The 17,996-nt window shown below is 35.3% G+C and overlaps 1 protein-coding gene across 1 annotated transcript; it reads right to left on the bottom strand.

The window, feature by feature from the left end:
- Positions 1–277: 277 nt before the first annotated feature.
- LOC128995382 (translation initiation factor eIF-2B subunit epsilon-like) lies at positions 278–17,721 on the bottom strand. Its single transcript, XM_054420393.1, has 13 exons — positions 17,532–17,721; positions 14,193–14,317; positions 13,889–14,062; positions 13,464–13,635; positions 12,296–12,540; positions 11,371–11,484; positions 10,844–10,997; positions 9,796–9,949; positions 9,012–9,212; positions 5,871–5,989; positions 1,955–2,110; positions 1,655–1,813; positions 278–900 (listed from the first exon to the last, which is right to left on the bottom strand). The coding sequence occupies exons 1-13, from the start codon at positions 17,652–17,654 to the stop codon at positions 832–834; spliced, it is 1,965 nt and encodes a 654-aa protein (XP_054276368.1). The 5' UTR covers positions 17,655–17,721; the 3' UTR covers positions 278–831.
- Positions 17,722–17,996: the final 275 nt, after the last annotated feature.

Below are 17,996 nucleotides of genomic sequence, written 5' to 3'. Positions count from 1 at the left end.
AAAGCAAATGGTAGATTTTTGTATTAAGAGGTTGGAATAGAGTTAAAGTCACCATTGCTGACTTGTTTAGTATTGTTAGATGACCAATGTCCAATTTTTTGTGAAGCCTAGAAGAAGTATGATGAATTTGATTGGTTAGCCTACTGAAGTACTTACCATTTTCTGCCTGGAGGAAGGGAGATTTTACAACATATCTAAATTGGTTTCATGCTAGGTGAAATGATGTATACACTTTTTTCTGAAAATAACTTTATTTGACATTTTTAGATTCATAGAATTTATATATTGTACCATCACTTAAATACAATAAATGTGTATAATAAGTTCTCTTTAAAACATACAAAGTAAAAAACAAGCAGCTCTCAAGCAACCATGATAATCAAGTACAATAATAATATCACAGTGTCATAGTAAGAAATTTGAATTTTACTGCAGTGATACAATAGAAAACAATAATACAAGAGGAGCATTTCCTTATAAATAACCAAGATTATTTTGTATACAGGATACTTCTTAATATGTAACTTCGGTACTTACGTATTATACAGAGGCCACTTATTTTACAGCGCGCTGCGGCGGTTAGGTTAGGTTGGGTTATCATAAGTTTTTATGACTCATCTCGTATAGTTCGATTCATAACGAAACTAGGAAAGTTCTACAAACATATTTATGATAACCCAACTTAACCCAACCGCCGCAGCGCGCTGTAAAATAAGTGGCCTCCGTATAATACGTAAGTACCGTAACTTCTGACACTGACATATTTAAATGAACAGAGTTATTCTAAATACTCTAAGAAATAATGTAATATACAAGATCAATATATATACTTTAATCAATATCGTCATCGTCATCTTCGTCTTCTTCTGCTTCTTCCAACCACCGGATAAAAGGAGCCACCTGGAAATGGAATAAGGACAGTAAATTAGATAAATAAATACGATCATGTGGAGAAAAGAAAAACTGTCCAAGGCAGAAAATTGCAATTATTGTAAGTGTTTGGATTGATCTAAAGGTGCAGGAGCTTGAATTAAAAATGTCACAATAAATCAATATTGGAGGCAAAAAGTTAGTTTTTTTTATTTTCAAACACTTCTAATGACGAAGGACTTTCTACCTAGTCAAGAATGCAACATATAATATTAATAATTGGTAGTAGACTAAACAAGTTTGCCTTTTTCGACTTTACTTTAGTATACTTTTTTACTTAAATATTACAGTATAACAACTAACAAAACAAAGCCTTATACTGTGTTTTTGATGTTTTGTTCATTACTAAAAGATATCATCTGAGGATAATGTTATAAAACTTTATCTAAGAAATAAGGTGTGTATGGTAATTTAGTACAATTTTAGTTTTTTAGAGGCTCAAAGGAAAAAACATTTAGAAAGGAATACAACAGGACAGAAGGGACGGATATGCAAATGATGCATCTAAAAAGAGTTCCATGCAGTTGATAGTAGACAAATTTCACAATACAGAAATAATAAGTAATTCACCTCAAACACATCATATTTTTGCCTCTGTTCTACTAATTCTGTTTCAGGGAATTGTGAAATTTTGAGGTGCCTGTAACTCTTTACTCACATGAGATATAGTTTTTACCTACTTCTCTCAATGTCTTGATTTATTTACCTATTAGTAAGTATTTACCTGTTGTCGCACTCTCTTACTGTTCTCGGGGTCTGCATCAACACTCGGATTCTTGTACCAGTTCAAAATATTATCCTCGGATAGAATATCCTGCTCATACAGCCAGTGGATTATCTTCACAAGGACCGCAAATATTTCCGGATTACTACCAGCAACATCCTAAACATTGCAGTAAAGCCACATTACTGAGAGAAACATTACGATGAGGACATGCTTTTATTTGTTTTTTATTGAGGAGAAATTGAAAGAAACGTATTTGAATTCCGTTCTGCCGCAAATCAAGCACTGCTCAAAACTAACCTCAATAGCAAGCAGGCAGTCTTTCTGTGCAGTTTGTGATCGGATGTAGTTGGTCAAGATGGGCATGAAATAGGTGAGTCGAGTGACAAGGTGTTGCCACGAATGTCCGTCAGGTGCAGGAAGCGTCAGCAACGCTCGGACTACATGGAAGTTCACCTGAAAACGTTGGCAGCCTCAGAGAATAGTAAATTTCATCACTAGGGCCTAAAGTGACTCTTTTTGACCCCAGGTCCAGTTGTACGCCGAGGCCAGAAAATGAGTGAGGGTTAAAAAGTCACTTTTTGCCCGTGTGGTGTACTACATTTTTCGTCATACTGCATAATTAATTAACAAAAACAAAGCTAGAAAAGAAAATAATTGTTATGTAAAGATACCCTCTCAAAACAACTTCCAGCTTGTTTTCAATTCTGCTAATGCAAATTAGTAGCTGTTTAGTAAGTGATTCAATTATTTTACCTATTATGGTTTTGTTATACAATCGATATGTCGAGCAGTCAACAACAATAGGCTAAAACCTTACCTAATAAATCAATTGTTAAATAATTTTGATGGATAAGATTGCCACAATCGAAATTTAAATCTGTTTACAACAGCTGATTTTTACTACCTAGAGAGTAAGAATACCACTACCGGTACATACAACGTATGCATTGAAAACGGCTGTTTTTGCTGCAGTATGACGAAAAAATATTGAAATTGAGACATTTTCTGTTTATTTACTACCACTGCATTTATCCAGATTAAATGTAATAATTATTTACAAATCCTGTTCGGAAATAGGTTATTAAAATGTTTTTATTAGCTCGCTTTCTTGTCTGTTTGGTAAAAATTTTGCAATCCATTATTAACTAACTTCCCAATGAGCTAGAGACTTGAAACTTGAATCATAGCTCACAAGTGGATGACAATATAATATTAAATCATTTTATTTTCATATTTCCCTTGGGCTACGCCCCATGGGCTGCCAAAGTTTCAATGTTTACATTTTTAAAGAATGTAAATATATCAATTGAAGTCAGCTGTAAATACTAATTTGATAGTTTGTTCGAAAAGCAGAGGTTGAGGTACAGGTTCAGCTCCCGAAAGATTCTAAAGTGATTACAGTTAAAAAGGTTTTGGTTATGATCCCAATCATCGATCTCTATTATTCTCCCAATAATTATGTGTTGTTTAAAATACAACTAAAAAATTAACAGCTGTTTCATTGAAAAGTATTATCCGCATGGCAATATGTAAACAAATCTGTGGAGGGATCTTTAAAGGATTCTGGGGCAGAGCCCTAAGGGAATTTACTTAGTTTTTCTTTTGAAAACTCATCTACAGACCAAGAAATTTCTTTGGACACCACTACCAAGTTTCTACGCCCAGCCGTTCTCTCAAATTAGTGGAGACAAAGTTTCCAATTAAATATTTAGATCCGCCCATGTTAATCTTATGGGAGAAAACCCAACTTTGATGGAAAATCCTGCCCTAACTAATAAAGATTTCACAAAATGAAAAACACTTTGCAAAACTAAACTACAGATTAGAGCAATTTTTTTACACTTTAATCATTAAAATCGGTCCAAAAATGAGGGAGGAGTTATGTTTACAAAAATCGGCTTAACGTATTATATATATATCCTACTAATATTATAAATAAGAAAGTTTGGATGGATGGATGTATGGATGTATGTTTGTGACAAGTGAACGCGAAAAATACTGGTCGGATTGGGCTGAAATTTGGCATGATGATAGCTCACATTCCCGATTAACATATAGGCATATTCTTATTTCAAAAATCCTTTCGGGCTCCGCCCCAGTGGCTCTGGAGTTTCCCATGTTAACCTTATGAGAAATGAAATTATTGAATCTTAACAGCTGTTTCAATTAAACAAGTTGGTTCTGTTCTGTGATGTTCAATAGCATTAAAGTTACAAAAATTACCAACAGGGTGCAGCACTATTATTTCTTTTACATTTATGACAACAGCTAATTTGCAACCAAAAGGTGAGTGAGCGTAGCGAACGAACTTCAACCTGGAGGCGAGTTAGCGTAGCGAACGAGCTAACCTGAAGGCAAGTGAGCGTAGCGAACGAGCTCCAACCTAAAGGTGAGTGAGCGTAGCGAACGAGCTCCAACCTAAAGGTGAGTGAGCGTAGCGAACGCGCTCCAACCTAAAGGTGAGTGAGCGTAGCGAACAAACTTCAACCAGGATGTGATTGAGCCATGCGAACGAGATAATCTTGAAAATTAAGAAGTTAAACGGGGCAAAGCCCGCGGGTTACAGCTAGTTATATATAGATGAGAAAGTTTGGATGTATGGATGTATGTTTGTGACAAGTAAACGCGAAAAATACTGGTCGGATTGGGCTGAAATTTGGCATCATGATAGTTCACATTCCCGATTAACATATAGGCATATTTTTAGCTCAAAAATCCTTTCGGGCTCCGCCCCAGTGGCTCTGCAGTTTCCCATGTTAACCTTATGAATATTCATATTTAAAGGGAATTAAATAATTTAGCCAGCTGTTTCAACTAAAAGAGTTGGTTCTAAGATATGCAAAAGCATTAAAAATTTACAAGATTTACCAACAGGGTGCAGCACATTATTTTTTTCATTATTTTCATAAAAACAGCTAATTTGAACTAAGCAGCAACAAAAAACTGTGATACGCAATGAGAACTGTCAATGTAGGATTGTTTACAGTTGTGTTTATGTTTTTAATTTCAGGAATAGTTTGTGATATTTTGCGAATTTTTAATAATCTATCTCTCACAATAGGTGAAGTGGTAGAACATTATGGCTATGGTAGATGTGTAATACTATAGCATACCGTAAATTTGATGAAGACAATTTTCTCAAACCGTGTCTTCTCACATTGCAAACGCAAAGATCGAGTATAACTGCAATAAGCATTTTATACTTATTTGCCAACCCCGTATGAAGGACGGGTACTCTGCTAGTAATTTATGAATAAAACTGTGTAAAAGACTACGATTTTATACACACTAAAAAGTAGAAAATAATTCATAAATATGTGGAGAGAATGAATTCTTGTAAGATTTAAAACAAAAAACGTAGGGCGCATTCCATGGTTGATAATAGTTCAACAGGTTTAATATAATTGTAAATTAGCTATTGCATACGCCCCACGTTTTTCGTTTAAAATCTTACAAGATACAAGTATTTATTCTCTTCACATATTTATGAAGTATTATCTACTTTTTAGTGCATTTAAAAATGTGGTATTTTAAAAAGATTTTTATTTATAAACTAGCTGTGTGCCCGTTCTACGTACGGGGATCTTATAGTAGTCAGTTGAATCGTTGAATGTGACAAAAATCACACAATGTTGGGTTTTGGACAGTTGTAATTTTATTTCTTAAAGTAGGTAGGCCATGTATTCTATGGAAAAGTACTGGTATCAAAGGATCGTCGTCGAAAAGGTTGTTAGATGAATAAATAGGTAGGCGTACGTACCCAAGAGATGGGCTTTCGGCCTATTTGCTGTATGATCCAGCGATTGCATTACACGGTGAGTAGGAACAGAAAGTGACAAATTGGAAAAGCGAGTTTAGCATCATCCGTAAACCTCCGTTACAATCATCCACTGCATTTGTGATTTTTTTACTTTACACTTTACACAATCGCCATTGAAGCGCCGTCAATGAGTGGAAACCTTGTTTGTAAGCTATTGGCAACGATCATTAAGTGTCCCAGCCAAATACAACACTGATTCAAGGTCTTTTTTCTGGTTCTCAAAACTCAAGAACAATTTTATACACAAAGAATTTCTGGTTCCTGACCTGGATGATGCCTAGTTACCTATTTAGATTTTGCCTCAATTTGGATGACTACTGACATTATGTTCGTAAAAAAATCAACAAATATGTTACAATTATTCCAAATAAATATATAGTTAACTACTTTTACCTCACTCATGGTGACATTGTAGGCATATCTAGAAGAGTTTATCTCCAGCACAAGATTATCACATAACAATTTGTCCTCGAATCCTCGGACTAGCGAGTCCACCACCTCTGTGTAGAACACTGCAAACATTACACAAAGTTAGAACCGTCTAGATCACAATATATTGGCAATAGATCACAAAAATATATACCTACAAACTGTTTGAATAAAAGTTTAAGAAAATGTATTTATGCTAGCCAATGATTATAAAGGAGCTCAAACTTTGAAAGTATCTAAAATCAAAAGCTAAGGAGCATGCAGTTATAATGGTAGAGCGTTAAATTTGGTCCCCGAGACGCTAGGTTCAAATCCAATCACCTATGGATTTTATCTAAGTGGTAATGCTGTAACTGGTACATTCTTTGCCTAAAGTGATGTAAAAAACAATACCGGTCAAGACGGGAGTAAAAAATCAAGAAAAAAACAAACAGCAAATAGGTACCTTTCACCTTCTGTTTCCCATTGCAAAAAAAGCATGCAACACGTTTTTCCGAAAACATGCAGAACTCTTCGACCATTCTTTCACTATAGCAGAGAAAGTCCTTGACCAACATTTCGCTCATGAGTAGCCAATATTTGGCTGAATATAGTTCCGTTTCAATTTCACATTTTCCTCGAGCAAAAGCATTGTCCATCTGCCCGACGAACCCTTGCAAAACACAATCAGCGTTTGCAAACACCTGATCAGCCCTGTACTCTATCATCCATTTAGTATCGTCAAAAAATTCTTGGAAGTCCAGGAAAAATCCATCCAACATTTCTCCTACGTTACATTCAATCTGGTTTATTTCGTCTTTGAGATCATCAAAAATGTTCTCAAACTGTTGAACGAAAAAGGCTTTATTTTCATTGGAGTAGCCCATCAAATTATTTTCAACACAATTCAAGTTTGCGTTGAAATTTTGGACAAGATCTTCAAAGTCACCGACCACTTCTTCTTTGATACAATCCAATTTGTTTCTAACGTTTCCTGTTGTTTGACAACCAAAACTATTCATTCTGGCTATCAAATCTTCAAAACTATCGATGATTTCCTCTTTTACGCAACCTGCTTTCGTTACTTGATCATTTGCTCTTTGCACAATGGTTTCCCCAAAATATCTCATCTTATCGACCAGTTCTCTAAAATCATCAATGATGTTTGCTTTATTTTCTTCTGTAATTGTTTTGACATTATCTTCCAAATTCACAATAGTTTCCCTCATACTCTGCATCAAATCTTCAAACCTACCAACAAAACCCTCTTTGATATTATCTGTGTAGCACATAAAGTCTTCTACGTCTTGTGTTTTCGAGTTTAACTTGTGTATCATATTTTCAAAACCGTCAATCATCTTTTCCTTCAAAGAATCCAGTTTTTCAATTTGATATGCAGTCTGCTGGCCCATTTGTTTACTTTTTTCTACAAACCGCTCAAAACTATCAACAGCCCCATCCCTCAAATTTTCTCGTCTTGATTTTACCTTTCTAAACTTGTTTGATGTTACTAAACCAAGCCTTTTAAATTTTTCTACAAATTCTTCAAAGTTGTCTATGGCATTTTCCCTAAATTCTCTAATTTTAATTTTCCGTCTGGCAAATGAACTAATTTTTTTAAAATTATCGACAATATTTTCAAAATTATCGACTATATTATCTTTGACATTATAACTGTAAAATTCATTTGCAGGCTTAGCACCTCTATTTTGTATATCATGGATTAATGCTTCAAACCCATCAATAATTGTTTCTTTCGTCTGCTCTTCATAATAACCTAACTTTTCAACAAATGATTCAAAACCATCCAATATTGCGTCTTTAAATTTTATTCTATCATCACCAACGGTTCGTGGTAAAGCACAATTTACGTTTCGTCTTTGGTTAGAGCTGAATTCGTCAGAATTGTACCATCTATTGGTAAAACTGTCACTTTGATAATGCATATTTTATTGTACCTTATACTGCAATAAAGAAGCACCTAATTGTCTCTTTAGAAATCTTACTTAATTTTTTTTTAATCTGAGCACCAAAGGTAATACCAATTTAGTAACCAAACAAACTGCAATATTCTAGACAAAAGAAGACAAACTAAAAGTTACAATCAAAACACAAGCAATTTTTTCTATCAATTTTGGAACTGTAAGTTAATATTTTTATTTTACCACAATAAACTTAACCAGCTGACAAAAAATGCAGGAACATATTCTTTTACATTAACCTAAAAAAAAAAACATGTCAGGTTTGCTATGGCACTTATAAGCATAGATTAAAAACTTACTTGTTAATAATTATTAAAAGATTAACTAAAATATCAACTGAAATTGTGTTTTTTCAATTTTTTCTATTTATACTAAACATATTGGCAACACTGTCTCAGCAACTCACTGGCCAACCATATTGGGACCTAATGAAAACTCTCTCTTCCTGAGTTGAAAATGCTGTCAGTACCAGTGAAATATTCTAACTTTTGTGTATATAGTGAAGTTTTGTGTTTCTTGAGCCAGTTTCGACTCTTTCCCATTCAGGTAAGCCTGCTATCCTCTCAAAGTATCCTAAAACCCTAGGCCCTTGAGCTCTATCTTACATCTTTTACTTTTTAATAAATGTATTATTCTCATGGATCAGCCAATTTAAAGAAGACAATTAGCAACTGACAATTTAGGACAATGCGGAAAATTTTATGGTTGGCTCTGGTTAGTTCATTTTTAAAGCGTTTTATTGTTTAAGATTAGTTTCTTATTATTTTACCACCTTTAAACAATTTTCAGTTAGTATCCTCAGGTACAGACAAGCTGTGTGTCATCTCATCATCACTGACGGATGACTCGTGTAGTCTCTCTGGTAGTGTCTCTCAAGCACTCAACACCATGTACTGTTGTGTCATACCATAGACAAAATGAATTAAATATACACCGACAGCAGTGCTGCGGTTAGGATATGTTCTGGCGTCCACCGCTAGGAGTGCCGTGTAGTTACGGCGACACCGCTGCAGCGTCTGCTAGTAGCACATGGCGAAGAGCCGATGACGGCAACGAATCTAACATCGAGCACGCTCTAGCGGCATATTGCGGAACCTTCCTTTGACAGTCTATATTTATTCTACTAGTCTATGGTCATACTCACAGTTAGTATCCTCAGGTACAGACAAGCTGTGAGTCATCTCATCATCACTGTCAGATGACTCAGTGTAGTCACTCTCGTAGTGTGTCTCTCCTCTCCCCACTCTCAGTCCAGCAACTGCCTCCCGAGTGTCAGAGTCGGAATCTGAGTCGTCGTCTGCTGAGTCGTCACACAAGAAGGCCTTGGATCCCACCTGACCGCATGCTGCAATCATAAACAGGGATTACTGATAGTTCAATGCCCTTAGTTCTTTTTTACTTGTAAAACAATGATGATCTTTTTGTGACAGCAGGAGACGATGATGATGTCGACTAGACCGTAAGTGAGATTGTGAATTTTGACGTAATCACGACTTGTGTCTTCTTTAGAAATGAGCCTTATTAATGTGGTTTAAGAATGTTTAAATTATTTCTGTTAGCAATTTGGATAATTGGTGATTCGGATTGTTGGAGTTGAATGATTAGAGTTCTATAGTATTATTAAAACTTTTATGACACATTAAAAAGAGTTATGTAAACAAAAGGTTGTTTAGATCTTTAATGAGCTTTAAAAAATCTACTGTCATGTAGAAGTAGCTAACTAATTTTGAAAGTAGGTTATAGAGATTTAATAACAGTTAATATTTACAAAACTTTAAACGAATTTTAGGGAAAAAATAACAAAATGAAAACAGCATAAAATAGTTAAGTGTTAACAAATTAAAATAAAATCCCATTGTTATATCTTTTACTTCAGCTTCAGACTTTATTTTTATCCAACCTTCAACTAGGTGCATCACTTAGCTTACAATCTGAAGGGTAGGACTGCAGCTTGAGAGCACAAATCTGTTTGTTGCTGTCGATGATGACCTCCGACCCAAGAACACTTCCGTTGGTAACACTGGCTCCTGATTGGAGCTCACATCGCGGACCAACAACCGAGTAACTCACACTAACATTGTCCTGCAAACAGATTAAACGTCAATTAAATATTTTCTCCAATCAACATTATTAATCTTAATTGGCTTAGTCTATTAAGGTTCAGCACCTGAAGAACCTAAGTCACATTAACAAATTCAAAATAAGTTTGAATAGGCCTAGGCCTATAGGATTTTTTGTGAGGAAACCAGGTTTTATTGTGTGGGGGGAGTTTGGGTAATTGTATCCCTAGCTACTTCGGCCTTTTGACTTTTGTAGTACCCCTCTGGTCAGACTGACATTTGTCATCTCTTCAGGTTCCAGTTGCTTCAGTCCCATAGATTTCAACATTTTTTGGGCCAAAGCCGGACAGTCCAGCCTTAAGTGTTTAGATTTCGACAATGTTTTCACAAAATCTGCATTGATCTGTCTGTGACCTTCCCATGGTTCTAAAGTATAGCTTATTTGAATGGGGAAAAAGTCCAAACCGACACACGATATGAAAAACATTACAATATTTCAACTGTCACTAACATCATTTTTAACTAAGGAAGAAGTTATCAACATTTTCAACCTTCCTCAGATGACACAAAATCTGATGTGTCGAGCTTAAAAAAGCGTAACCAAGTACTAACTAAGGATTTGAGTTTATAATAACTCTTAGCTCATGAACCACTTACAAACGCTCAAAATTAATGATGACTAGATTGGCTGTAACATTAGTATCGCTGTAACAATGCTTTGCTTTGATGCAATCATCTCAGGTGAATTTCACATGTAGGGAATATATGGCAAATTTACCGTGCAGAGAATAAGCTATTCGGACTCGGGACCGATTAACTTTTTAGTTTTAAGGTCCACCATTAGTTCAAGTATAGTACATTATTGTTATATATTTTACTTGTGCTGTACTTGATGTAAACTTCCATTTGAACTTACTTGAATCTTAACATGATCCATGATGTAAGAGCTCTCGATTACAACGTTGTTCCCAATTTTGCAGTTTTTCCCAATTACTGATCGAGCGATGATGGCATTTTGTCCAACTGATGATTCGCTTCCGATCACAACATCTTCCTCTAACTTACAACCTCTAGAAAAGATTTTAAAAAGTTTCATTTACAGTAATTTGTATGTAATTACATCAGCTTTCATACCTTTTTTTCTAATGTGCTTCGAAACTGGGCCCAGTTGTTTTTAATCATTTTTAATAATGATCTTGACTGATGAAACAGCTGGTTTTAGTCAGTAACAAAGCTCCACGAATCTTCTCACAACTCTACACTCACATTGTATTCATATTCAGATGAAAGTATGAACCCAAGAGTGTGTTGCTGCCTCAAATAATTGATAAATTATCAAATCATATTTTACCTTTTTGATTGTTTGAACTGTCGGGTTTTTCACCAGAGAGTAGGTTGATTTGTTTAACCATTATTTAAACTACATATTATTTAAACACTTACTGAGACAGCGTTATATCTCGTTGGATGTAAATATTATTTCTTCTGAAGAAGTACGGATCGTCAGTTAACATATCAGGCACGAGAGGGTAAACCCATCTATGGATCACATCATGCCTGTAAAATATCAATAGAATTAGTGTGGTAAGTTAAACCATATGCACTCTTAACAACATTTTACCGTATTAGCTATATAAGCTGGTAGAAGACCTTTCATGGTAAAATTTAGCAAAAGCCTCAGAAATCGTTGATAAATAGTTTTAGATTGCTATGGACAACTTTGTTAAAATTCATTCTCCATGGCCTGGATACAATAAAAATTATCAGAGGGATTTCTTTTAATGATGTTGGCGGGATATTTTAACTTTGACCATCCTCATGGGCCTTCAGAGGGAACTCTGGTGATGAGCTTAGTGCGGAACTAAGTCATCCCATATGTCGCATTTAGCATAGTAATCATACAGTCGGCTTGTTTGGATAGAAGATGTTTTCCAAAAGTTAAGTTACAAAGTTTAATGCAAACAAGATATAACGTTGAAAAAAAAATCAAACAAATAAACCATTTTAACTCTCAGAACATTATATATTTTTAAAAAAACTAACAATTTAGCTAGAAGTATTTTAAGACTGTAAATATTTTATGGATTAAGTTAAAAATTTCATTCCAATAAAAAAAATGTTCTTATATAAGTAGGCCTATAACTGTTTATTACAGTAATTACAACAACCCAAACTGAGAAGCCAGATGGTTGAGTGGTACAGCTGAGGCCCCTGGTTAAAATTTCCACACCACCAATGGATTTGTCAAGGGATAATGCCACAACTCTCTAGGCCTAGACTGAAGTAATGTGAAAACAGACTAGAACATAGCCACCTGGTTGGGAAGGCGGAAATAAAATTATAACTGAAATCAATTGTTGATACTAACGTGATGTCCTGGTAGTGAGCCCAGGAGTTGACAGTTGCAGCGTACTGACTGCCCGGCAGAATGTAAGCGTAGATAGAACTGGCGAGGATTTCCTCATTGACAAGCAGACCACGCACAAAGTCATCCTTGGACTGAAAGTCAAAGTTGTCCGAGAACAACGGAGGAACTGCGACTGAGCAGACACACACCTGGGTGTCCAACAAGTCACTTCGTAGCGTCATCTCTGACGTCTCCAGCACTGTCTCCTGCAGGACGGATCTTACTCAATAAAAATGCATGTGACATATAGGCTACAGAATTTAATACAGGGGTTTTAACTACTGATGAATACGGCTGCGGAATTGTGAATGTCGTGGGTATCTACCTAATGCGTTTTTTGGCAAAAGTAATTTCCTAGAACTGCAATATTCAACTGCGATGTTGGTTTATATGTCAGTATAGTGTCCTGAATTTGCCTCTTTTTCGGACATAAGTAAAATATTAATGGGCAACATACACAAACTCATGTCCTACAACTAGTTCCAGTTTCATTGTTCTAGAACCATTGACTGTTGGATACTGAAGTAGACTTCCCATCTATATGGACCAGCTATATAGCCAATTTTTTATTAAAAAAGAACAGAGTTGTGTGGGCCAGTCATAGAATGCGCTAATGTCTAAAATTCTATTTCATTCCTTAGTTCTTGTTGCTGACCAGGTTGATGGGTCATAACAGTTGCAATAACTCAATATAAGTCACAACTACCGGACACTTGTGTTTGATTTGGTGATACAGCCATATTCAGCAACCAAACTTGGCAGCAAGGAAACTGGGCCTTTACTGTTCAAATAGGCTGTATTGGCTATTTATGTAGGAGAAACCACAGTCAAAACTAGTGACAACTGGACTACCTTTATCAAACATTGGAAAATCATAAATATCAGTTGCCCCTTGGACACCTACAGAGCTTAAAGAGCTTCAATTTATGCACCGGTAAAAAGATGGTTTTTATTTAAAATAATACAAACCTTTGCAGGTGTGATGACTGTATAACTGCAGAATAAGTACAGAAAAGAGTCCATCTTGCGTCATGTAGTATGCGTAAAGCCTACTGAGAATGATGAAAGGAGGGTGAAAAGACAATGCACAATAGAAAAATGTTAGAAGTAATAAATAAGTTTTACTAACCATTGGGATTTCTATTTTTCTTGGGTTTCTGCTTTTCTTGCTGTATAACAAAACTCGGTTTGTTTTGGTGTTCAGAGCAACGGTGAAATCGTCTTCTGTAGCTGTACTTCTATGGCCGTGTTCTTTGAAAATGAGAGTCATGACGGATCCTTTGTCCACCTTTTGAATACGTCTGAAAGATTGTACGGTATTTACAATAATATTTATCTAAGCCTACCGGTATTTCTTATGCATAAATTCTATGCTATTAACAAAAAGATATACGCAGAATATATATGCTATCATGATATATGTTATCATACTATTTGATACACATTCATAAAAACATTGATGTAGCAATTTGTAACTACCATTTTCACTCGCAGAGGGAGAAAATATTTAGTTTATCTTAATTTAAAATATAACACCAACGCAATAATTCTTACTTGTGTGTTTCAAGGATTGGGAGGAGTTGCAAATTCCCAACCATATTCCCGGTGAGAAGTATAAAATCACTGCGAATCAAAGCCTTAGCATCAAGATCCCTCATGACATCTCCAAAGGTTCGACAACCTTCTGAAACAACGACACTGACTGACAGGCCAGGCCATTTGTCTTCCCTGAGAAAAGAAAATAATAGTAGGTCAATGCATTGAAAATAATTAGTACTGTACTTTGTAGCATGTTGTCGTAGTTTAACAAATATCTACATTATTTCATTTATTCTAACATTCAAAGTCTTATGCCTACCTTACAAAGTCCCGAACTTGATCTGCAAATGATGAACAGAATAATATTACTTCCTGCACTCCTGAAGACATGAGACATTCCAAAGTGTAATCTAAGAGCGGACGATTAGTCAGTGGGACGAGACTCTGCAAAGTACAAAAGGGATGATTAGTATTTTTTACACAGAATATTTTATGTAGCCTACTGACAAACACCACCGTTATTTTATTTGTGCTAAGATCCAAAACAAACTGTAACCGGCATTACGGCATTACTTAACTTAAATATGTTGGATATTTTTTAATGTAGGCCTATTTTAAAACCTTTTTTTAAAATTTATTCAAGCTACTGTATTTAGATATTAGATACTGTTTAATTTAAGACTTATTCATTCTTTGCAAATTTCCTCTTCTAACTTACTCGTTTATGAGCTACAGGGTGCAGAATGTATTCAAAAATTAACGGTTTTGAATCGCTCTTAGGCCTACTGTACTAAAACAATCATAACATGCAGAGTGATAAGAAATATTGAAGTTGTTGGCCATATTAAAAAAAGGGAATCATAAAAAAATTGAAGCCATCCCGCCATTCAAACAAATCTGACAAAATAAAGGGAATTGCCCCATTTTCATGAGAAGTTAACTGACCTTCTATTAATCAAAAAGTTAGCTAAGATATATTGATTCACTTTAGGTCATATGAACAGCTGAGGTATGTTAATGAACAATGCTTGCCTATTAAATATTACTAGAGGTCGTCCAGTGGTCGAAACTCGACCAAAAATATTTAATGTACAGACTTCTTTATTTTCATTCCACACTTTGAATAGAACATGTGATTGGAGTTTCTTCCATTTGTTTTGATTTTCTGTTTATATTTCGTTGTTATTTCGTCACCAGCATGGCAACTCATAATATCCATGTTAAATTTTTAAAAAATTTAAATTCATTTTTTGTGCTTATTTTTGAGCCTATTTTAATTTATAAATGGATTCTGCACACCTACAGGAAAATAGCTTTCTAACAGTATGCGTAGATTTTCCCTACGATGCACACGAGCTGAGAAAAAAGGTTTTAAAGAAACATGCTTGCCTATTAATATATAGATAGATTAGTGAATACAATAACTTCTGAAGGCCTTAGGCCTATAGTAACTTGCATTTAGATTATGTATCAATAATACAAATCACTGTGTAACTTAACCTACAGAGAAGTATGGTATGGTAAGTTACCTACAGAGGAAACAAGCTTATGGGACAAACTTGCGCTTTCAGCTCTGGTACGTTGGGGTGGAAATATACTTTTCCTACAGTCACCCGACAAAGTTGGCTTTCCTGTACTGTTTATAGTACAGAAAGCTGCTAATTGCTGCATATTTATACTTTGCCGTACGGTTTATACTTTGCCGCACGGTTTATACTTTGCCGCACGGTTTATACTTTGCCGCACATCAGGATTCCAACCAAACGACACAAAACAGCGTGGTTTTATTATGCACGTAATCCGTGTACGCTTGGAAATAGGTTGGCAACACTTAAAGATAATAATACTATGAACAGCTGATTGACTATTATAACTACGATTTAACCTGTCATTTCGTGTTTATAGTTTTGGTATTTCTGAACTTTCTGGACTTTTCTTTTAAACGTTTTTAAAACATTCCTACGGTCTTAATAAACAAGAAAATACCTTTAAAGCATTTTTTTTAGGCGCGGAAACCACTTCAAATTACAAAAACATACGGAACTATATTCTCAAAAGACGGAGCACATTTCTTGCCGAGGAAAAATAGCGGAGTGATACGGACCACGGGTACTACTTTCTCCAGGGCACCATTTGTGTAATTGTGTTGCTAGCTGAACCTAAAAACGTGTTGTATAGTGTTTGAAAGACTAATTATTTATGTTTTATAGTGACTGTAGGAAAAATATAATGTGTAACACGAGTGAAAAAGGCCTTTGCTGCACTCGAGATCATTCCGCACTCGCCTGCGGCTCGTGCGTAAACATTGCTCTCGTGTGCAGCAAAGTGCCACTTTCACCACTAGTTACACAAATAACTATTTGATGACTGACGAGCAAGGAAGAGCCTGAGCAACGAGCACTGTGCGGAAATTTCTATCGCACATGGCACAGAGTCTTACTCCAAGCCATGAGCGTTGTAACTAAGCACATGAGGGCAAGAGGATGTATAATCCGGTAATAAAATTGCAGGTTCCGTGCAGAACTGTAGTCTTATTTTACAGGTATATCATTTAGGGCCTATCGTGTATATGACCCATAAGTTACAATTTATTTGTTATTATCTGAGGCTTACCTTACGATCCAATTGATTTATTGTGGAGACCTAGGTTTCTACGCCGGAGCGTTATCGTCAGTCCTAGGCTAAGCTAAACTTTTTTTTTATCTCTTACTTGATATATTGTTGGTTGAATAAAATTTATACAAATACAAACACTGAATATACATAAATATTTACAAAGATATAGTGGAGAATTTAGATGCATGGCCATGATCTTTTCGATCCTAACCTCCAAAGTTAAGGCGAGATAGCTTTGGAGGTTAGGATCAAAAAGATCATGGCCATGCATATCTTTGTAAGTTAAATATTTATGTATATATTCAGTGTTTGTATTTGTATAAATTCTATTCAACCAACAATATCTCAAAAGATGAAAAACAAGTTTAGCTTAGCCTAGGACTGACGATAACGCTCCGGCGTAGAAACTTAGGTCTTCACAATGAATCAATTGGATCGTAAGGTAAGCCTTAGATTATAACAATGTTTAATTACCAAGGATCCAGAGGCTAGGCTACTTCTCCAAATGAAAACAATTTATTTGTATAATAAATAGGTAAATATAACATTTTTAAGATAGGACTAATAATTTTTATCATAAGTTACTGTCCGAAAAAAGCTGTTTCAAATTTTCTAAAGTTCGTCCACAGAATCATCCTTTTCAGATAACTTCAAATAAGTATTAGTCGGGTTTCAAATGTTTGTAAACAACAGAAATGTAAACATTGATGATGGCTTTGTATAACCTCAAATTATGTGATCTAATTTTGTAACGATTAGTAGGTACAGTATGCCTATGATGAAAATAGTGTTGTTCATCACACAGAACTTATGTGTCTTATTGGTAGACTACTTAATTCTACTTGGTAAAACGTGATTTCATACCAAAAAGAGCCACTCGCTCCTAGTGATAAAAACAACGATTTTATTAATTTTGGAAATTAACTAAGCTCCCTCGGCTATAACTGCATATTAACCGGCTGACGTTATGGTGAATTTAACTGGCAATTCCAGAGTTTAACTTGGAAGTAAGAAGATAGGCCTAACTTAGTCAACAACTTACAGTTGGCATGTAGTTACAAAACGGAGTCAAGTTTCTGGAATACGTATCCACTATGACGACAGCTTGCAAGACGTTCTCATTATTTAGAGAATCCAACGCGTTCTTTCCCCTAGATTTACTCATTTTCTATTCTTGATTGATTTAAAACTTGCTGACAAAGTGACACAGATTTTTTAGGTTAGCTTAGCTGTTAGATGTTAGATGATTTGTTGTTTTAGGTTAGGTTCAATCGTCATTACCTTACACTCCAGCTGATCAGCTCAAGCTTCCATCAGTTTGGTTCGGCACGCATCACATTCCGTCTACCCGTGTTGTCTAGCTCAATTTTACCATAGATTAAGCATTATGTTGCTCTTGATGATGGTGATGTATATGGAAATCAAGCTACAGGTTCTTGTCCAATGTAGGACTATACCATGTACTATACATGGTTTGGTTTTGGTTAGTAGAGGAGTATGTTTTATC

This window comes from Macrosteles quadrilineatus, unplaced genomic scaffold (assembly GCF_028750875.1).
Source record: "Macrosteles quadrilineatus isolate MER2022 unplaced genomic scaffold, UCM_ALF_1.0 Scaffold_5__1_contigs__length_97177068, whole genome shotgun sequence".
Lineage (NCBI taxonomy): Eukaryota > Metazoa > Arthropoda > Insecta > Hemiptera > Cicadellidae > Macrosteles > Macrosteles quadrilineatus.
The sequence above is the reverse complement of the archived record's forward strand: the minus strand, read 5'-3'. Positions and strand labels throughout refer to the sequence as shown.